General features: G+C 34.4%; 1 protein-coding gene across 1 annotated transcript; it reads right to left on the reverse strand.

The window, feature by feature from the left end:
* Positions 1–383: 383 nt before the first annotated feature.
* Positions 384–22,337, reverse strand: LOC128172547 (death domain-containing protein 1-like). Its single transcript, XM_052838304.1, is given in 14 exon segments — positions 384–1,427; positions 3,487–3,750; positions 4,214–4,649; positions 4,813–4,926; positions 5,456–5,585; positions 6,147–6,402; positions 6,404–6,415; positions 6,715–6,843; positions 10,930–11,112; positions 12,059–12,193; positions 13,861–14,047; positions 14,512–14,896; positions 18,827–19,506; positions 22,144–22,337. Coding segments are annotated over 13 exon segments (2,982 nt in total). The 5' UTR covers positions 19,485–19,506; positions 22,144–22,337; the 3' UTR covers positions 384–1,334.
* Between the last annotated feature and the right edge of the window lie 1,732 nt (positions 22,338–24,069).

Genomic DNA, 24,069 nt, shown 5'->3' on the forward strand with positions numbered 1-24,069 from the left:
AGACTCAAATGGTTTGTTATGTATAATTTGACTATTAATTTCAATACAGCTTCATTAATTTTTTCCAAAATCGTTTCGGAGCGATTCTTCAATTTTCAGTTACATTACGGGTACGGGTATATGGGAAGCATTTTAAATGTGGCGAAGGACTGTCCCGAGACACAGTCACTGTTAGATTATTCTAACTAAGCAGAGTGTAGTAAAATTAATAGCGTTTTTGTAGGCCGCTTAAAGCTTGGTTATGTAAATGTCAACAATACGGTGTATCTATTTCTTAAATGTCCAATATCATATGCAATGTCAAGTAATGTCTAGTAACTAATAATAAGCATTGTTTTATTTAGTGTATTTCGGAGTGAAAGAAAAAGGAAGAACTCAAGAAATATTTTTTTTTAGAATCTAGACTCTTTATTTAATTCAGTGCATGACAATAAATAACAATGTCAAATAATTTAATGATGACGCAACTGTTTTCATGTGTGATAAATTACACGAATCCGTTGCTATAACAGCATTTTACTCACGTCTACTGGATAATTAAGGAAGCGATTCATTTGCAGACAACACATACGACCATTATAATCAAAACTGTAATGGATAAGGTCTCAATAACTCAGGAGTGCATATAATGACGTGTAAACACTGGTCTTAAGGTACACTATCTATGTGATAAAGAGCGGTAACTCCCACTTGAAAAGATAATTATTCATCCATCGTAATTTTTATCCCAAGTTACCGAGAAATTGCTCGCAGATGTTGATTAACAAGGTAAACTACAGAAATTATTACTTATACTGTGTTGTCTATTACAAATTCAAGTTCTAAATACATAGTTCTTATCAAAATAGCAAGGACATCTCTTTAAAAAAGCAAACAAATAAATAAACACAATTGCTTGGCAACAAGAACTTATTGCAGGAAGCCAATAGTAAATAGTACAAATGTTTTGTAAAAAATACATGTAAAATATGAAATATCACATTAAAAATCAGAAGATGTGTTAAATAATATACATGGTAAAGTGTATTATTAAGCACATTTTCTCACATGCATTGTTCTATACATGTATATGTAGGTTGTTTCTATATAAACATTGTGCTATTTTTTCTACACATGAATCCTTCTTGCATCAATATATGTGTGTAGAATCTAAATTAAGAAGGATCACTTATTTCGAGCTTAATATGTTGTGTAATAATATAAAACACATACAATGAAGATACATTATGAAAATTATCACAGCATGCATAAACCTCCGTTTGGTGCAAATATTGGCATTAATTTTTAACGAAGTTACTTTAACCGACTCCGATCCGACTTTTATTGCGATTTCTTCAATTCCGTTTAAATGCCTCGTCTTTGATGCGGACTTGCTCTGCCAAATCAGGTCGGCCATTCTTCATAAATGCATTGGTCAAAACTGTAACCTAAATTATCAAAAGAAAATCCAGTAAAAAATGTATCCCATGTGCACATTTCATGTTAATCCCTTTATCAACGAATAAGTTCTAGCAATGGCATAAGGCCAAAAAAAAAAATATGTGTGTTTCCTATTTCATCAAATTTTAAAATAGGGTAGGTAGGTCGGCTTTTTTTTTTTTTTTTTTTTTTTTTTTTAAATGAGCTTTTAAGTTTTCCCCTTTCCCAGCATATGATTTTTCTATACAATAAGAAAATGTATTTTACAGGTGAAGCAATCGTGGATAGAGGCAACTGTTGCAGAATTAAAGCTTTCTTAATAAATCTAAGGTTTATTTGGAATGTATACGAAGTCTGATTTTATTTTCATGTAAATAGAAAATATAAATATGACAGCCACTATAAATTAACAGAGTATAATACTCATTACCACAAATATATCATAAATTGGTTATTAGTTCTATTTTCCTAGTCAACTGACATAACAGTAAACATTAATATCGTAACTGTAAGTGTTGAATTCAGAAACAGAGGAAATTCTGGTTGATCAGACGAGAGCCTTAGAATTAAATCTTTTCAATAATTCCAAAAAAAAAAATGAATACCTACATAATTAATGGTTTAAGACTTATTTTAAAAATTTCATTTGCAATTGAACTGCAGCATTTTAAAATCATATTTATCATATGTTTATAGAATTAAAGACTTACGATGTCTGCAGTCTGATCCACACCCAGAAACATAAAAAAAAAACTTTGCCTCTGCTTTTTTCTTGTACATCTTTAAATTAATTTTTAACACATCACTGCCCTTTGAAACTATTTATTGCATTGATAATTTAGCTAAAATAACCAAGGATAACTTTCATCCATACTGTCAATCTGCACTTAGAAATCTTTAAAACGCTTTGATAAGTGGTGTTTTCTATTGAATAGTTACAAGCGTTTTTTGAACTCTGATTTGTAAGACTTTATTGTTTAAACCAATTACGGTTGGTAATCTGGATTTGGAATAAAAAGTGTTAGGGTCGGCGCATAAAAAATAGGATCGGTCGGGAAACCGGAAACACACATATTTTTTTTTTTGGCCTAATGACATATTTGTAGACAAGCTGCAAGCTTAGAAATTTCGTCAAAGAAATATCGTCTTAGAGGTGAAAAGGGGTAATAAAAAACTCACATCGATTAAAGTATGGTCATTACTTAGAAATTCGACCATTTCTTTCTTTATAAGCGAAGGGAGGGGGTATGTTATTTTAAAGTTTCAATTGGCCCGTTAACAATTGAAAATTAATAAAATTATAGTAATTTATGTCAATTGTTTTATAGACAAATTAACACTTTGCAAAGAAGAATTGGAATATATTTTCCATTGCAGAGTCAACCTAAAGGTTAAAAGGTCGAACACTTCAAACATTTTGGCGTCCTGCGATGGAATTTTTAACTAAATGTTTTAATTATTTCCTTTAATATTTGGATAGCACTGCCCTATCCTGGGGTGGTCAATATAAGCTTCAGACGGGGGGGGGCTTCTTTTGTCAAATGAATTGTGACTAAGATACAAACCCTACACTACAAAGAATGGCGGCCAAGGGACATAACCTTTAGTAAGTGTGGATTCAACCATCCGGGACAGCTCGCAAAAAGGCCTAAACACTAGTTTTATGAACAAATAAAATAGATATCTCTATATCATACAACCCTTACACCATTGGCGCTACCAATAAAAAAATGCGTATAAAAAATTCACCCCCTCGCTATGAAATCGGTAAGTCTTGCAACTCCTCAGTGTATGCTCCTGATCTTGACCGGAAGTGACTGACGTCCGCCTCAGTTGATATTTATATTTTAACGTCCGAAAGGTTTACATTCCTAGATAAAGGTATTGATATCCATACATACTTGTTTTGTTTTAATATTGGATAACGCAAACTTTGACCACTTCCGGTATAAAGATACAAAGGACAAAAATAGCCAAAGTTGCAGGCCTTACTGATTTTACAGTAGAGGGAATCTTTTAGACGGAGGAGAGCCTTTATCTTACGCCGTTTATTCTGTTTTATCCCACCTTATCAATGGATTTCGGCATTTTCTTCAACCATGTGATCAACATCTGATAGCGCGCGTCTTCCTCCGTTGACTCGCCTATCTGCGTGTTTCTGAGAATTGCCTGGATCCGCGCCCTGCTGATATTTAGAGTCATCGCCACTTTCCGCCATTCGTCACCCATGTCTGCCGCTAGATGGCGCATTAAGTCGTCGTTAACGGGGTCCGAATCGTTCCGAATGACAACCGGTGCTTGGACAGGCAAAGGTGCAGGTTCCACGTGATACTGCAAATATATTGTTAATGAGTTAAACGAGGGGACATCTTTATATCTCTCTCTCTTTTTTTCTCTTTGTATTTCTCTCTCTCTATGATCTCTCTCTCTCTTTGATATCTCTCTCTCTCTCTCTCTCTCTCTCTCTCTCTCTCGTAATTAATTAGAAAAAAAAAATCTCTTTAAACGAGAACATCAACAAATCTCCATCGCAAGCCAGTGATTTCTATGATGTCATAATAAAAAATTACAAAAATCAGTTAATGTCTTTCTGCAGTACCGTTTATGCCAGATGCGCTTACAATTTTCCCATTGCATGTAGAGTTAGTTACCACTACTACTATTCTTTACATGGCAAATAGAAACATCACAATCCCCATCACCTCCCACAAACACCCCACCCCAAAGCGGCACACGCATTAGTAACCGAACTCTTTATAACTATATGCCCATTCCTGAGTGAGGTCATGAATACCTTGGGTATAGTGATAGGAATTTCACATATCAGAATCTTCTTTTTCTCCTTCCGCACACAAAAAGAGTTCTCATCGAGCACGGACTCTTTCCGGGCCACCGTCTTTTTGTCCGGAACCACGTACTGGACCCTGTAAACTTCCACTACTCCCCGGAACACGTGGAAATTCCGCTGTAGGTACTGGTCCACCTCCGACAGGAAAAACTCGGTGGACGAAGGAAGATTAGAATTGTACACAAATTTCGGACATTTCACGCTAGAGTTATTTTGAATATTGCCCCGGAAGTTGATTTCGATGATGTCCCCTTCGCAAACGCCTACTATCTGACTCGGATCCGGTCCGTCTTCAAATCCGTCTTCGTTCAAATGCTTGATTACTTTGTTGATTCGGCTGACGGGAGCTACTTCGAGCCGTGTGTCAAACGGATTATCAGATCTAAATGACAGATTAAACAAAGTAGATAATGCATGAGGGAAAAATATTTTACAGAGTTGATTTTTTTGTTCATTTTTTTTGTAAATTTTCTTTTTATTATGGGTTTTCTCCAAACACATGTATATTCTTTATTTGACATTAAATGTATCTTATTATGTAATACCTCTGTTTGATTACAACTTGAACATATCGTTTTTGTAGCAATTCAAAGATGGCGGACGACATGAACGGAAGCAGTTCCTCTTCTGTGTTGGTTCGAACACGTAGGACCATGAACCTGGAAAAACAATGGATCCAGTCAGGCGACTGTTTGACATACCTAATCCACATTTAATAAATTTTCATTTTGAAGAAAAAAACTAAGCCCTAAAAGTACTTTATTTATGATGTTTTAAAGTTTTCTTTTGGAGTATTTGATTTCTTTAGGGTTATCTCTGCACGTAACAAAGAAGCTGGGATGGGTGGGTGGGTGGGGAATCTGTGTTTTAAATTATAGATAATGCGTCCTATCAAAGCTATCAGATCGAATTAAAGTAAATCAATCCCTGTATACGCATTCTTTTACTATAGGAAAGAAATCAACATTTAATTATTTTTTCTTGGCGGGGGGGGGGGGGGGGGGGGGGGGGGGGGGGCATACATACATGTAAACGTGTAACCAAGATAAAAAAAGTGCTCCTGCTAAGAACGAATAAAGAACCTATAGTTTTCTACATGATACGAAGAGAATTAGAAGGTAACAGCATACTGCAATGTATGCATGGTAGTACCAGGTATAATAGGGTACTCAGCGGCCAGTTACTTACTGCTCTAAAGGTTTTTCGATAGTAAACTGCAGCAGATCCAACTTGACTTGCGCGATGTCCACTTCCGGCACGACAAACCATTTTCCTGTTCCGGTCCGCGCCACCAGATACAGATTATCGTTTTCGTCATCTGTTAGATATTATATTATAAAAAAAGTAATTTCTGCGTTTGATGTCGAATTAACAGAGATATGTTCATTACTATATTAATTTACAAACTATTCAAACTATTTTTCAAAGAACAGCTGCTTTAAAAGCTAGACAACAATACACAACTAATTACTTCATTAAAAGTCTAAGTCTCAAAGTTGTCAGTATTTAACGTAATTGCGAAATCATGAATTGTACAAAGCATACTTGTTTATGTGCATTATTGATTTCGTGAACCCGCTCCTCAACTTCCTACCCCGACATTTACCGTCGTTGAAAGCGTGCCCTACCCCCCCCCCCCCTCCAAACGTCGATGTACCACTTGGTCGCTTAAACATCCACCAACACCCCTCAACATCCCCTATCCCGATAACATACCAACATTATCGCCAATGTACCATGCTTTTGGTTGCCTAAATCACACGTACCCTCCCCCATTGACTCCCCCTACTACCCCCGCCTCCCCCACAAAACAACATACACTCCCCCATTCACTACCCTACTACCCCGCCCCCCCCCCCCCCCCCACCAGACAACATACCGTCGTTGTGGGCGTAGTCCCCCATGTACCACTTGGTCGGTTTCGGTTTCTCTTCTTCCGGTGGCGCATTGATTTCCGCCAGCTGTTCTTGGAGCGTCTTCTTTTTAGGTTTGGTCTTGTTCTGCTTTCCCTGGTTTTCCTCCTTCTCTCTAACGTCCAGTGGGAGGGGGTTGATCTTCTGCGGATTCTTCATCTTCTCCTCTTTCAGTTTCCTCATCTGGGCGATTTTTCGCGCCTTTGCGGGGTTCGGGGGACAGTGGTAACGTTATCTGGCGAGAAAACGAGATTTGAGTAACACGAGGGAGGACATAGGTCACATAACGCGGATTTCTGTATAGTAAAATATGGTCAAAATCAAAATATGTAGGTCTTCTAAATACAAAATACAACTTCAAAAAATGCATTGAAAACATTCAACTTTTATTGTTTTTTTTAATACCTAATAAAAGATCTATATTAATGTTCAGTTCAGCTTAGCTCACAGAGAGAGAGAGAGAGAGGAGAGAGAGAGAGAGAGGAGAGAGAGGAGAGAGAGGGATGAGAGAGAGAGAGAGAGAGAGAGAAGTACCACTATGGGTTTGTGGAACTCGTGGGACTCCCACTGCGTCTGTAGGATGGGACTGGAGGCCAGCAGGTGTTTACAGTTCCCGTTTTTGGACTGGAGATCGTGTACTGTTGCCGAGTCCACCGGCTGTACCTAAAGACAGAGCACCGACTTACATAAGATAACGTTGGTCGTATATTTCAAAAAATATACCGAGTACCTAATCAATCGCATGCGCGGATCCAGAAATTTTTCCTGGGGGATGGGGTGGTAACGAAGGATAATTTTGTTTGTCTAAAAGGGGGGGGGTGGCCAAGGATCATATTTGGTAATTTTACTTTTTTTGGAATTTGATGTTAATTATTGTCAAGAGGTTTCGGACCCCCCCCCCCCCCCCCGAACCTACTCTAGATCCGCGCTTGTAAAATACATGTATCGTATAAACAATATTTTGAGTTAGATATAATATATGAAAAAAAACAAGAACTAGAAAACATAAGAAAGCATAAGCAAATGGGAAATTTAGTTAGATCACGAGCGAAATGGCTAAGCGAAGGCGAAAAACCTACCAGTTACTTTTTAAATTTGGAAAACAGACATTATGTAAATAAAATTATACCTAAGCTTATAAAACAGGACAACAATGTACATGTAGAAATTAATAAACAGGAACACATTTTAAAAGAAGTAGCAATTTTCTATAAAAATTTATATAATGCAAAAACAAATGTAGATACAGCGGAATTTGATTTGAATAGAATAACTTTCACAGATGTTATGAAATTAAATGACTCAGAACGTGAAAAATTAGAGGGAAAAATTACATATGATGAAGCATTAACAATATTAAAAAACATGTCAAATAACAAAAGCCCTGGAAGTGATGGCTTTACAGCTGAATTTTTTAAAATGTTTTGGAACAAGTTAGGATATTTCATTATAAGATCTTTAAACTGGGGTTATGAAATTGGAGAATTATCATCAACACAGAAACAGGGGATAATAACATGTGTACCAAAAGAGGGTAAAAGTAAATTTAACATTGCAAATTGGAGACCTATAACTCTACTTAATACAGTTTATAAAATTGGATCAGGATGTATAGCTAGAAGGATTAAAAACACTTTAAACAAAATAATAAGTTCAGACCAATCGGGTTTCATTTCAGGCAGATATATTGGCGAAAATACGAGATTAATATATGATTTAATGAACTACACTGAAATAAGTAATATTCCTGGAGTCCTAGCTATGATTGATTTTGAAAAAGCCTTTGACTCGGTGTCTTGGAAATTCATTTATAAAGTCCTATCCTACTTCAATTTTGGCCCGTCAATTTCAAATTGGGTTAAAACTTTTCAAAATAAGTCTGTGTCATGTGTAACTCAAGCAGGCATCTTATCTAATTTTTTTAATTTAGAAAGAGGCTGCAGACAAGGAGACCCTATTTCTCCATACATTTTTTTGCTATGTGCTGAAATATTGTCAATAAATATAAAACATAACAAAGATATTAAAGGTATAAAAATAAACGATAATGAATATATAATATCACAGTATGCTGATGATACAGTTATAATTCTGGATGGATCAGAAAAGTCATTAAATGCAACAATGGAAGAGTTGGAGAAGTTTTATATCATGTCAGGGCTTAAAATGAATAATGCAAAAACCCAGATTGTATGGATAGGAAGTAAAAAATATTCAGAAGACAAAATCTGTACAGAAATTAATTTCGAATGGACATCAAACTTTAAACTTTTGGGCATTCACTATGATGTGGACTTAACAAGAATAAATAAATTGAATTATGACAAAAAACTGGTAAAAATAAAAAGTATAATAGAACAATGGAAAAAGCGTAACTTAACACCAATTGGAAGAATAACTCTTATAAAATCTCTAATCATATCTCAACTTAACCACTTATTTATAACTTTACCAAACCCGCAACCTATACTAATGAAAGAACTAAATAGCATTATTTTTAGATTTCTATGGAACTCTGATGTTGATAAAGTAAAAAGAAAGATTGTTACACAAAAATATTCTCATGGAGGGCTGAAAATGCTTGACTTAGAAAATTATATAAAAGGATTAAAATCTACATGGATAAGAAGAATTCTTTTTAATAACAATTCAAAGTGGAAAACCTTGTTACAAAACATAGTAGATATCGAACTTTTATTAAGCACAGGAACTGAATACTTAGTTGGCCTAAAAGAGAATATTAAAAATGATTTTTGGAAAGATGTTTTTATGGCGTTCAAGGACATTCAAGATAAAAACCAAATTAGTAATTGGAAAGAATATATTAGCCAGCCTTTGTGGCATAATAAAAGATTTAAAATAGGGAAAGAAACAGTTTTTTACAGATCTTGGTATAAAAATAATATCATATATGTCAACGACCTACTGAATGAACGGGGGAATTTTATATCTTTAGATACACTAAAATTGAAGTTTAATATAAAAACAAACTATGTAACTTTTTTAGGAATCAAGCAGGCTATAATATCTGATATGAGAAAGTGTAATATATACAGAGATGTATGTTTAGATAAACCTTTTATTCCGATAAATATCCAGATTTTTGTCACAACAAGAAAAGGATCAAAAGCTATGTATGATGTATTAAATAGATCAGAAGTCAAGCCAGGTGCACAGGAAAAGTGGGGGAAAATCTTTGAAATTACTGACTTACAATGGAAAAAGATATATTCTATCCCATTTTTTACTACCAATAGTGCTAAGTTACAATGGCTACAATATCGCATCAATCATAATATTTTAACAACAAATAGTATTATGTTTAAAATTGGGAAAGTTGATTCAAAATTATGTAATCTATGTCATAGTGAAGAGGAAACAATTTGCCACCTAATGTGGAATTGCCCAACTGTACAGCAGCTTCTTAATAACTTCATAAACTTTTGTCAAATAAAGAATATAGATATTGAACTGAATCAAGATACTTTCATGTTTGGAGAATACAAAACTAAAGAAAATATTAGACAGAGCAATGTTATATTTTTGCTAGTTAAGCAATACATATACAGAAGCAGATGCTTTAAAAGTAACTTATCAGTCCTTGGAGTACTACATGAGATCGAATCATATATTAAGGCAATAAAATACACTGCAGGTGTGGAAAATAAAATGAATGAATTTAATAACAGATGGGAAATATGGCAACATTTATTTACATAATTCTCTCTCTCTCTCTCTCTCTCTCTCTCTCTCTCTCTCTCTCTCTCTCTCTCTCTGAGACAAGTTTTTTCAATTTAGGCCATTTAACATTTTTTGAAAACTTTCATGCTTTGTCATTATGATATAACTGTTCTTGTATGAAATTAATAAATTCATTACAAAAAAAAAAAAAAAAAAAAAAAAAAAAAAAAAAAAAAAAAATATTTTGAGTTTATGGATTTCACATACTTATATAAATATTTGATGCATGTAGAACAATTCAATTTCTAGAAAGACCATCCATCTTTTCACTAGAATATTTTATTTAACACAGATCAATAGAAAACAAAAGTCATATTTGCGGTAATGATTTTTCTGTAAGGAAGACTCTTTCATAGTAGATGTCAAAATACATTAAATAAATCATTGATTGGTGTATTCTGTTTCTGTAAAGCATCCCAGCTTGCGATGCAACATCGAGTTCTTCTTGAAAAGAGAACAATGACAATAATATCGACATGTTTAAAAATGCAAGCCAAATATTCACTGGTATCAATAGCTATCATTCAGGGGGTTGCAGTGATGGGATTTTCTATGGATCAAGAATTGTTTGTTGTTCATTTTCTATGTATATAAATCTCCATTTTATCAGTTCTTTAAAAGCATGTAGTTTAGTATACTCTTTTTAAAAGTAGAATAAGGCGGGTTGTGAAGGGGGGGGGGGGCTCTTTTCATTTATCCGGGGGATACTTTTTTGTACTTTCTGAGAAAAAGAGTGAGGATAAAGGCTTGTATGAATATAACATTATGTTTTGTTACATTTCAGATACATTTAAATATAATTTATTTTCTTTGGAACGCACTTCTTAATTGGCTGAAAAAAAATTGTTTAATAAAAGCCCCCCCCCCCCCCCCCTCCATAACATTGATTCTGTTTTTCTTGCTTAGATCATGGCATTTATTTCTTGTCGTTACAATCAATAGTATGTTATGCATTATGTTACCCCTCAGCACTTCTTTTTCAAATTAAGCAGACATATGGTCTCTTGCCTGAAGTAAGATGTGTTCTTTTCTGTAGAATGTGTCCCTGGCAACCGTTACTGTGATTCGGTGGTCACACGATGACGTCAGTTTGGACGGTCGCTTGGAAAACGTGACGTAATCTCTCTTCAGTCGTGTCATCACTGCTAGTGTCAGAAAATCTTTAATTTCCACTTGGACGAATTTCAAATCCTATATAAAAATACATGAACTGTTCATGAATATAGTGAAATAAGAAAAAAAAGGTTAGTGATAAATCATAGCGTTTGCTTAAAGGGTGATGTCAAAAGATCAATATGTCAGAAGAAAAAAAAAGTCACATAATTTGGGAAATGTTGTGGCGGGTAATATTCCCAGGAAGTTAATGTCATCCTACATCAACAATAACATTTAAAGTGAATACTCAGTATTTCCCAAGGGACATTATAGAACTGTATTTGAATCGGTATTCATCTCATTACGATTCTTTTTTTCCGGGGGGGGGGGGGGGGGGGGGTACTTGATGAAAACTACTTGATTTCGATCATTTATTTTAATTTTTTTCTTAATTGAAACAGAACTCGCTACTTAAAGAACAATAGAGTTTTTCCCCTTTGCACGAAAATCGCGACCCATTTTAACGTGCTGAGAGTTTAACAGCTCTATTAAGCAATAAATTTAAACTAAAATAACAGAGCATTCCGTCTCTACTATGAAATATGGACCTGAAGTTTATTCAGAGATTTTCTTTCTCTAAAGGCACATTTCATTGTTAGGAACTTTTTCAAAACAAAATTATTATATACTATGCACCTGAATTTTTTCTCTGCTTTTACGTTTTACAACATTGAAACAATTTTCTGTAAATTATGCACAATACACAGCGCAGAAAGCGCGAAATTTTTATCACGCGATTGACCATTAAAGTAAAATGCTTTGAGTTAAAGATAGTAAAATCTGACTTAAAATGATACTGAAACTCTTGGGTTTTTTTCATTTTGTGGAACACCCCCCCCCCCAAAAAAAAACCACCAAAAAAAACAAAAACAAAAATAAAGAATAAAATATTTATTTACCCCCCCCCCCATTTTATCTAAGGTATAAAAGGTAAACCGTGAAACTTAAATTAAAATAAAAATTGGAAACGTTGAATATACACCTTATGGTTGTCATACGTCACTTCCGTACTCGGAATCTCTCGCCACTCTCCTTTAATGTCCGCCTTTACAAAGGCCTCTCGGGAATGACCGCTCGCTCGGGAAATTGTGAAAGGAATAGCCACGTAAATGGGACTCTGAAATAAACGATATAAATTAAAGAATGATGAACTATTAACTGGGAAAATGGACAGGCGCGTAAAATCTGAACGCATTTTAGTTCACGTAACATATATATTTTACATATAATTATATATTACAATGTACATGTAGTTACATGTATACGTTGTACTTCAACATTCTCTGAAAGTCAGATAAAGTAATAAAGTCTGGACAAATCCCTATTATTTCGTTATTTCGGTATTCTTTAAACTATAAATGCGTTTAATATAGTTTTAAGAGTTTATAGATAGACATATTTGTTGATATTTTTGACGTCCATTTTTGTTCCATCTTTTTTGTTTTATCAAAACTTTAAATTATGAAAAAACTTCAAATGTATATTTGTACAAATAAAACAAAGAATTACAGTAAAATGACAATGTTCATTTAAGGGGGCCATTTTAGGCTCAAACCATATATACATTGTAGTCCTTTAAATAAAATTTGATTTGAAATAATTACGGTTTGGATTGAACTAACTTGTATTGCTTACAAAACGTACGAAAAATTAACAAAACCAAATTGCATCCAAATTATTTGGTGCCATATCGTGACATCGTTATGAACGATAAGGATGAAGCCTATTCTAGCCTTTAAAATCCGTCTCTATATAGCATGTAACCACTCTATGCGGACATTTCTCAGAGCGTTCTAAATTATGCCTCTTAAAAGGGGTAAATTCGTTTTATAAAGATTTACAGCAAACTCAAGTGAGGGCTTCTCTAACGACATTTTAACAATACAAATATATGTCCCTGCTCTTGAGAGTCAGAAATAACGCCGAGTGGCCGCATATGACCCGTTTCTAGCAGTAGGGGATAAAAAAACAAAAGATTTGGAGAGTCCCCATAAAACATCTTAAGAGGCTACAGTCCCAGTGTAAATAACTCTGTTGAAGTTTTGTTTTAATCCTGCAGGAAATACTTGAAAAAAAAATAATCTCTGATGGGGCAAAAAAAAAAAATCCAAAAAAAAAAAAATCAACGATAACGATTAGAATAGAGTCTAAGTTTTAAGCCGGATGTTCGTTTTTTATTTTATGAGTGACTTCTTCTGCTAAATGCTAATAATGAATATATATATATATATATATATATATATATATATATATATATATATATATATATATATATATATATATATATATTTGTAAAACTTTTTTATATTTATGTTACTTTAAATACTTCAAATGTTCTTCCTTTAACACATTGTATGTTGGCAGATTTTGGGATGCATAGAAAGGTTAATCTTACATTATCATTTAAAAAAGTGTTTGAATAAGATTTAAAATTGATATTGCTGAAATTAAATTTTTGCTGAATTTGAAACTTACATTTCTATGGTTTGAGGACTGAAGAAAATGAAAGCTTAAAATGGGGTCACGTTGAATTTAACTTTTTAATCTTTTGAAACAAGATTTTTTAATTAATGAAGCAAGTAGGCCATGACCATATTGAATATTTTTGAGCCTCCAAACATAGAAGAGTTTGGTAAATAAACAGAATTGTTTAACACATCAACTGTCTATCAGAATGCAAGTGAGAATGTAATATTTTTAGTTTATCAGTTGTTGTCTCGACAATAAGTTGTTGATCACACAGCCACGTTCAAGAAAATTTCTAGATAATATTATTATATTAACCTGTAACTTAATGTTCTCTGACGTAGGAGCCAGTTGAATGATGCTGCCCATCAGTTCTTCTTGAGGCCCGTATATCAGGTCGATATCTAATTGGTCAATTTCTTTGCACGTGACTGATGACTCATCAAAGCTGTTAGGTTTGCCGCGAATAATGCAAGCAAGATCGCTGCTACCCGATAGTTGCATTCTGAAATTATATTGAATAAATTTAAAAAAAATATCAACTGAAATTAGAGAAAGTTCTATTTAAATCACGTGTTTTAAAAACACATTGAAATCAGAAATAAGAATTTACAACAATCCTGTTGTATTTTTAAAATCTTCTTGTAAAATGCTGAAATGTATTACAATGTATGTACAATAATTAAAACCACAATTTAAATGTATATATAAGAACTTCATTTCATATTATAATACACCTCATTTAAAAATATTAAATTATAGAGAACGCTTATGTTGGTATTCTAATTTCAATTTGTTATGTAATATCGTTAAATCTGTCTGTCTGTCTGTCTGTCTGTCTGTCTGTCTGTCTGTCTCTCTCTCTCTGTCTCTCTGTCTCTCTCTCTCTCTCTCTCTCTCTCTCTCTCTCTCTCAGAACAAAGGTACAGAAGATCCAGAGTATATAACACCCTTTAAAAGATCCCTTACTCGTGTGCAGGCCAGTTTTCCCAAACTGCGGCTTTCTCCGTCCCAGCTGTTTCCCGCCGCTTCCATTCGGCTTCTTTCGCTCTTTTCTCTTCTTCTTGTTTACGAGCTTCCTCTTCCTGTTGCTTTCGCAACTCCTCCATCTTTTTTGCCTCTTCGCGTTTTCTCCTCTCTTCCTGTTGCGCGCGCAACTCTACCTCTTCCTCTATTCGTTTCGCCTCTTCCTTTGCCCTTTCCGCTGCTATCTGAGCACGGACGGCTGTGCTTTCGGTTTCAGCGGATAATTTCAGTGCCTCGGACAGATCAGAGTTGGCTTTCGCAATTTCTGCATTCAGTTTAGCTAGTTTTTCGGTCAACTCTCGTTCTTCGACGCTTTGCAGGTCATCATCTGAAAATATATAAGATAAAACAATGTATATAATTATATAACAATAAGATATTTTGCTAGATTTTTGTTGTATAGAAATCTAAAGAGACTTTATGGGCGGATCCAGAAACATTTTGCCCGTCCGGTGTCTAATTTTGGTATCTTACTTTATTTAAGAATTTAATAAATTTGAATTTTCCAAATTTGAATTTCCCTCTACATCTGCGCATGTCACATTATGAGTTCGACAGGGTAGATCGACGTGGAACTAGGATTAAGTCGGATCGCGCAAGATCTTAAAATTCCCCGGAACGCCAACTAACTGTACCCTTTCATCTAAAGTAAACTTCATATTGATTAAGATTTAATCATATATATAAATGGAATGTTTCCTGAGATCTTGTTGGTTTCTTATATATATATATATATATTAGTTTCGGATGACGGTCTAAAGCGGCAAACGATTAAAATTTCAAGTTTGGAAACAACCATAAAGATAAGTAAAAAAAATCTAAGCTTGAAAATGCATCAAATGATCTTTTATTAATTTCAAATAAATACTTTGTTTAAGAAATAATATTTTTTAAAATCCATTTTGTTTGTTTAATGTGCAGATACGACAAAAATGATTTCCTACTGAATTGTGATGAACTAAAGACAAAAAAAAAAAAACGTAAATCGAGGGTGTCAATTTACAAAATGAATAAGTAAATGAATAACTAAATTATAAAACAAAATTTATTGTATTCAATTGGTGAAAAATATAGTTTGTACTAGTCTTCTCTCAGCTTTTTTGTCGATATCACATGTACAATGACTTGCTACAAAAGCAACATATCAATCTGTATATTAGTATGTTTAAATTTGACACAATTAATTGTCCTTTATGCAAATATAAAATGACGGAGTGAGAAGAATAAACAACTACGGATTCAAAACTTTTATAAATTTTTCACAAATGCATCAGTTAACATCGCGGCCAAAAACAAATCAATTAATTATTCATATTTCTACAAAGGAAAAAAATGGTATTCTATATATACCGATGTTTGTTACTTTGCAAAATTAAGACCCCCCCCCCCAAAAAAAAGGAAAATAAATAAATAAATAATGACTACTTACAATTACGAGATTTTTTTTTTATAAATCAATACTCTTTTTAAAAAAAGAAAAATCCACAGAAAAACGTGTATCGATATCAAGACGGGTGTATAAAATTAGAACAAGTCCCGTCAAACGTTAAAGCTGAACGCCGAACAAATATTTAGCAAAGGCCAACTGACCGATATTAAATTATCCCTCACACACGTAACAACAGACGTAAACTGGGGCAAATACATCTTTGATCATTTAGAATGTGAGAGAGAACACTTGAAATATTTAAATATGCTGGTGCTTGTTTAAAAGCCTAAATTGACTGTTTTTCTTGAGTTAATGGATGAGTTGAAATTACAACGCCATCACTGAAATTTCCCTATCTTTTAAACGCGAATATTTCCGCACGTCTCCTCGAAACAAATCAACTTTGTAGTTTATGGGGTGGAACCTTTACTAACATCAAAAGCCTGCTTCTCTGTTCAAGTGAAAATGGATGGCTTATTATTTTCCTGTGCTGTTCCAGAACAGAAATCACTTATTGCTCATAAATAAAGTTAAAATTGCCAATTGATATATAAAAGTTTAAATGTGAATTCATACACTCTATTGATATGATAGAAATGGCAAACAAACAAAAAATAACATTTTAGTAATTTTATGTTTCTCAGTGACTTTAAAAATCTATATTTCAAAATAAGAGCAACAGTTTTGATTTATCATTCGATCACCTTTCGTTTTATATAAACCTAGGATTCATAATAATACAATGTTTGAAAAGAAAAAGAAACACGTTCGACTAGAAAAGGTTAAGAAAAAAACAGTCTTCAATCACTTTTAAAGTAAAGAAAAAACACTCCATTAATTTTTACATGAAAGATAATGATGTATTTTTTATTTTTTTTGCTTAATGAACTGCGTCTTTTTGTGTTTCATCGAGTCTAATATTGACATGTTTACAAAACAATTCTTGATTTCTCGCCAAGGACCACACCCTAAACTGTCCCTCAACAATTTACCTGTTGACAGGTAAACATACAACCCGTATTTTTCGCCAAAAGGGGCTATGTTTATCTGTGTTGTCTTACGACAATAGATTTAAACGGCGTTAATTAAGAATTTGTTGACGTCATCACAGAAGAAGCGTTTATTAAGAAGTTGTTGACGTCATCACAGAAGAAGAAGAACATGATGATGATGATGATGATGATGATGATGATGATGATGATGATGCAACCATAACAATATTGGGTATAACAATCATTATATTAACGTGAGCGCGATGATTATTATAATGTCAGATACAAATTCTATTTATTGAACTAAACTTTTTCAATTTTAAAAATAAAATTCAGTTCTATTTATTCATTTATTTTTGGTTCTATTTTTGAGGAGCCGGGCTTTTGCTAATAGAGCTGGGGGTTTTGGTTAATCTATACCTTCTATTAGTTCAGTTCAGTTCTATTTATTTATTTTGGTTTTGGTTCTATTTTTGAGGAGCCGTGCGTTTTCTAATAGAGCTGGGGGTTTGGGTTAATCTACCCTCCATTAGTTTGACACTGTTTTTTCAATACTGGCAATCAACTGCTCTGCATTCCTGTTATCTTCCATTAAAGCGACCTTCAAACAAACACTTTGACTCTGGAGAACGATTTTCAATATCTTTGTAAACACCACTAGAGGCCTCTAAGACTACCCGAGGACGCGATCTCCCCCCTATCATGTTGTGTTGAGATAGGTAAACAGCCCGTGATCTTCTGGTTGTAAGGACGACACGATTTACTGACCCGATTTAACAGCGGGACTCAGCAGGAACAGGTCCAACAGAACTGTCGCTGGGTAAGGGTCTACATATATATACACCGTACTAGTAAACAAGCGATCTGAGAAAATGGGCCCACATGAAGAGTCGTTTCTTAGACGCTTTTTAATGGCGTTGTAGGGTGGGGGTGGGGTGGGGTTGGGGTAGGGGTGGGGGTTTGGGATGGAAAGAGTGAAAAAGCAGAGGAATCGTCAATTTAAGAGGATATACTATAGTATATGGTTTAAACATTTTAAAATGAGGAAATACTTAAAGTACACAAGTGGTAGTTACTTAAAGGCTAATTCGAAGATGAAACTGACGGCAACTTGTATATTTGTTTCTGAATTGGAAAAAAAATTAAATTAAAACCAGACACGAATATTTTATCTTTAAAAATTTTGAAATTAAAATTTAATGATTGCTAAAACCCAAGCTGGAGAGTAAGTACAAAATATTCAATGGTTATCTCAAATTACGAGCACTCTGATATTAAAATGCTTCATTTCAATCAAGTTGAATTGCTTATTAGTAAACAAAATCAAACCACATAGAAAGACCTAAGCTTTTTTTTATAGGGTACTACTCAAACAAACAAATCGAAAGCAAAAAATCAAATCATCGAATGTGTTTGCCAACCTGTCAAATTTCGCGAATATTTGTTTAGTTATTGTTGTAAGCTGGTTGGAACGCATACATTCAATTAGAGAATATTAAACCGACTGTTCTATATGACTGGGAGAAGTACTCCAATATTTGTACTGAGAACATTGTCAATATTTGGGCGATATTTGTTTGGGGGTAATTGAATGAATGGGACCACTCGGGCCATAAGACAAAAATATCACCCTCAAAAATGACCAAACACATGACAATACTATTATATCATTATCACAATCATAATGAAATATGTTATATGTGGTCAGTTAAACATATCTCTTTGAAGCATCACTGAATTCCGACTTTATTAAAATTTTGCGTTTTGTGGAAAACGCAACTGCGTTAGGTAATTCGTGATTTCAAGTTTGTGGTTCATAACATTAAAGATTTCTTACCTGTTCTGATATCGAAAGCCTTTCGGGATACACTGAATTGGATGTTTTCCTTGACTTGCTTCATTTTCATTCGTAGCCCCTCGAGCTGCTGCTGACTGTTCTGCGTCTGCTGTTTGAATTCCTCGATGGTGTTTGAGATCTGCGCCACCACGCCTATTAGATCCTCCACCGGGTAATCCTCGTCCACATTCTTATAGCGATCAGAATCAAAGATTTCCGTAAACTCCAGAATGTTGTCGTTAAACGATCGGATGTTGAATCCGTCATCTTCTCTCGATTTCTCCGCCCAGAGTTCCCTGTCTTCATTTGCACTGTCTTCCGGTTCTGTTATCGTCACTTCCGGTTTTGCATCGTCTTCGTCTCTTTTTGCAGTGTCCTCTGCTTCTGATGTACTTTCTTCCGCTTTGAGTCCATTTGTCACTTCCTCCATATCTGTGATGTCATTTCCCCCGCTCTCGCGAGAATTACCGTTAATCTCGTTTACTGACTGCACGGATGCTATCACTTCTTCCTCTTTATCTTCTGCAGGCGCCGTTCGTTTTTTAGCAGAGGAAGATGGACGTTTACTTGTTTTCGTTGAACCGTGACCTCCGCCGTGGTCATGGCGACCGTGACCCCCGTGACCCCCATGACCCCCGTGCTTCCGTTCGCTGGGCATCGTCCGGGTTTATTCTCCGTTCCTGGATAAAATAAGGACAAATCAACTGTAAACAATAACTGTCTTTTTCACTCTTAAAAAAATCAGACCAAACGTGTCGAGATTTACTCCCTTTTCAAGAACACGCAAAGTCTTGATAAAGATGACGAACTGCACAGAGCAAAATGATATACAACTTTTTCTCTCTCTTTTTTTTTTACGATTACAGAAGTATTCTCAGTAATCTTCTATAAATTTCTCTTCAAAAACACGTTTAAAAGGAAATGTATAATGACCAATAGACTGGAGTTGAATTTTGGGATTTTGGGTTTGGAATGCTGTAAATTATTCTTAGGAAATGTTGAAGTTTTCTATCTATGTATAAAGGGTCACGTGTATGGGAAGGGGGGAGGGGTTCAAGTCGTGTCTTATTTTTCAGGAAGAAAAAGACACTTAGCTTATCTATCAAACCCGTTACTTTTATCGAAGAAAACGTTTGAATCAGAATAAGCAGGTCCTCGCGAAGTCAACTGAAGTCAAAGTAGAAGGGAAGCGAAATATTACAGTGTCGGTATATGCAGGTTTTGCTGTCATTTTTTTTAAAGTACTGTAATGAATTGTTTTGAAATAATACACTCACATCTCTCTGCATTCATCGATCTTCCTATATACCTGAATATGTCATTCTACAGGAAAAAGATTGTGCTGAAAAGCCAAAAGGCATGGAATGAACTCGAAGATAATGCTAGCATTTTTTTCCAATAAAATATTTAAATGAAATTGGAGAAACGCGACCCTGTGAAAAAAAAATTGCTGATGCGAAACATAGATTGTTACAATCTATTTGCATGAAATGAGAGTTGGTTTTGAGATCTATATTGAATTTTTCCAGCATTGCCTGACATATCGCGTCTGTTTATTAATTCCTCGCGGGAACAGAACAGGATGGTTATAGGACCAGATACTGTTGTGTTAAGTTTTTTGGGTGAGGTGCGATCGGGTGAACATGGGTCGTGGTCCATTTAACTGTAACGTTTGTTGATAAATAATAAAAATTTACAGCAAACCAGATAATCTTTTTGTTTTGGGGGGGGGGGGGGGTAGGGATGCTGGGTGGTCAAAAAACTAACCATGAGATCTTCCTTTATTTTTATAAACTTACATTTAGTAAAGAAAATAATATAGATATTTCAGTTTGGACATTTTTCATATTTTGCTATTTTTTTTACACTGCTCTTTTCTTTAGGAGATTAACAATGTCTAAAAATGGCCGCAACCATCTAGCTCTCTTGATGATAGAGCTTTAGAGCTTACAGGAAATTAGGGTGAGGTAAACGTTCTTATTCTTTGCGGACAAGCAAAATACAAGCAGTTATAGGTCTCCGGAAGTTATGAGTTCATCAGATTTCGTATAATTATAACGCTTGGTTCTGGTACCATTATACTTGGGCAAGCTCACTTTTCTGTTATGGTTATACTCAATATTTTTTTTGCAAAAAAGGAGAATAAAATCATAAGTGAGCTTGTCTTGATTTTACTATTATTAATGGAATGAATGCTTGTAGAATTGGGGATAAATACTTTATCGAAAAAGTTTAAAAGATGAATTTTAGGAATGCGTTTAATTATGGGATGAAACTATTAATTCGGGTTGGGCTTGGGTTCTGTATTGTTGTTTGAATCTTTATATATCCTTTCTCTCTCATTAAAAAAAAGTCTCCAAACACTATCGAAAAAAATAAAGAAAAATACATAATCTATGAAAAACATCTAAAATGCGATATATTGATGCTATGTGTAAATTTCCCGTGGTAATATAAAACAAATATAAATTCAGGTTGATACAGGCACTAAACTCGTCAGGTCTACCTATTGTTTACCTCTACCTAGCAACCGCAAAATGATGGCTGATAGGGACCAAATTGCGATTGACTTTCTCCCTGTTACCCCCACTACAAGTACACAGATTACCGCCTCGCTGCGAGAAATGTATGATATATTTGGAAGATGATTATACGAGCCATTGGATATGGAAAATGGCAATTTGTTCGGGAAATTGAAACTATGAAACCTTTATGAACGGCCCTTTTATCGATGGCTTGTTACCTGTGAACATTAAAAGTTTCATCGCCAATAACAATTTCTTCACTTCGCAAGTGATGCGCGCATGTTTAAAGAATTCTTTCTACAATGAAAGCTTTTTCCCCTTTTATACTTGTTAATAATGTTAATGGTTATATTGGACTCTCTCTCTCTCTCTCTCTTTCTCTCTCTCAAATAACCAGCGGAACAAAACAACAGAATCAATGCTAATGCCATATAATGGTTAGGCCTATTCAAACACACACCCTTGAACATGTTTACACAAAATGGAGTTATTTTGATAAATACCAATAATAGCTATTTGATTTTCATTTTATAATTAGATTTTGTTAAAAAAGCCAAGCTCAATATGATAAACGTGATGATATGGCAAGCAAATACAACTGCATTGATGTTTTGTATATTCCTTCCTGTTAATCTTTAAACATTAATTATAGGAACAGACTCCGATTCCCTTACAAAGCTGTCAATTATGTTATGAAGACGATGAGAGAGAGAGAGAGAGAGAGAGAGAGAGAGAGAGAGAGAGAGAGAGAGATTACGCAAGGAAAATATTGGAGAAAAAATTATAACAGACCTTCAAAGTTCGGTTCAAATTTGAATATTGTTTTTTAAGAATCCAGTCAAAACACAAGTAATGCAATCTCTAAGTGAGGACCACGGAAGACATTAGAAACAAGTCCTTTTACCGATCGATAGATGAATCAGGGTGATGGGTCTCGCTATCTGGCCGTTAGGTTAGTATAAATGCATGCACTCTCATAGCCCATCTAACGGTACATGTACACAGAGAAAGAGAGAGAGAGAGAGATTTAAAGGCTGACATAGCCAGTGTCGGGCTTTGAAAAAGGGAGGGGGCGCTTAAATGTAACTTGATCTGTATATTTAATTTATACATTTACATACATACATGTACAAACAAAAACAGAAAGACGACAGGTAAACAGTTCTACATCGGCCAATTTATTTACCTTTTAAGTGAGGCCCAAAGAAGCCCGTTTTCTTTTTCTTTTTTTATATCCCATTTCCACCCCCATTTTCTCCCAACCCAATACCCCCATACTCTCTCTCTCTCTCTCTCTCTCTCTCTCTCTCTCTCTCTCTCTCTCTCTCAGAGGAAAATGTCAAACACTTAGAAAGTCTAATTTAACGTGTAGTTTAAAATCCGATTAGTTTTATTGTGCTACTTAAACAAAACTGTTGGATGGAAATCTATCATTACATGTATGTAAAATCACCGGGTATGAATATTGATATTGAAATTAAAATAATGGGTCAATTTCATCAACATACCTTTCACAGCGGAATTTATGATAATCGACACATTCGATTAGCTGAGGAAATAATCCGTGTCCCGGGTCTCGTGAACGTACACAGGATGTTATGACCGAAGAATCTCTTTATTATTGGCCCGTGCTCGCTCGATCGGCGATATATGTTCAATCATTTTAAATGGATTTTCAATACCTCTTCTGTATTAGGAAAGTTTTGAATGAAAATACGTACTTTCACGGACGAGGTTTAAATTAAAAGCGCGCCTATTTTTAGAAAGATAAATAAATACATTAATTGTTAAAGTACGAAGAAACCGACTTTATTAATTCATTGAGCAATGTTAATTTATCAGCATTGTTGATTGTCCTTTTTTACCTGGGACAAATTCACCTGTCCAGGTAACCACGAGACATTGTTATGGGGATTATTCGTGGAGGATTAAGAGACAGGGTTACGGGGGAATGTCGGCCAGCACCTGTCTTATAACGAATGGGGATTTAAATAAAGTCGATCATAAGAGTCCTAGTTCAAAGCGAGATAACTCTAGAATGATGCAGGGTTTGACTTATTGTGTTATGTGAATAAGGATTTACCCTTTTCTCTGTGAATTATGCACTTATATGCATATAGAAGATTTTATTAATAAATCTTGATTCATTACACACACACACAAAACATTTCTTGTCGTTCATGAATTTCTGTTGGTTGCGGACATTGTATGAAGTCTGTTTTTGAATGTCTTTTTTAAAAACCGTTGATATAACGTGAGTAATGTACATGATCTATCACATTATCGATCACATGATTACATAGATGGAAGAGAAAACTTAATTATCATAAAAGGCAAAGTTGTCCTTATGAAAAATGAGGCTGAAATGTCAACAAATCACCTAGTAGATTGATTGGTCTAAAACTTTTGAAGGTGTTTTTTGAAGCCTTTTAAAAACTCATGTACTTTTATAAAATAAGCGTTAAAATTTACATTTTCCTGGTTGGTTTTTTTTTATCATAGAAAGCTTCTCTTCTAAAGGAGGTTAATCTAAATTTAGTCTAAAATGGCTGCGACCAGTCAGCCCTCCTGACATTTCTTCCACATATCTGTAAGGGAATTCATTGCTGGCTCGCTTTTCTGTCGTTTTTCCGTACTTCTATGTGTTTCAAAGGAATTTTAAAAAGAATATCCAAAATGATAGAATAGATAAAAAAAATTATTAAGAAAAACCTAAAA

The sequence above is a fragment of the Crassostrea angulata genome, chromosome 2, assembly GCF_025612915.1.
Source record: "Crassostrea angulata isolate pt1a10 chromosome 2, ASM2561291v2, whole genome shotgun sequence".
Classification (NCBI taxonomy): Eukaryota; Metazoa; Mollusca; class Bivalvia; order Ostreida; family Ostreidae; genus Magallana; species Magallana angulata.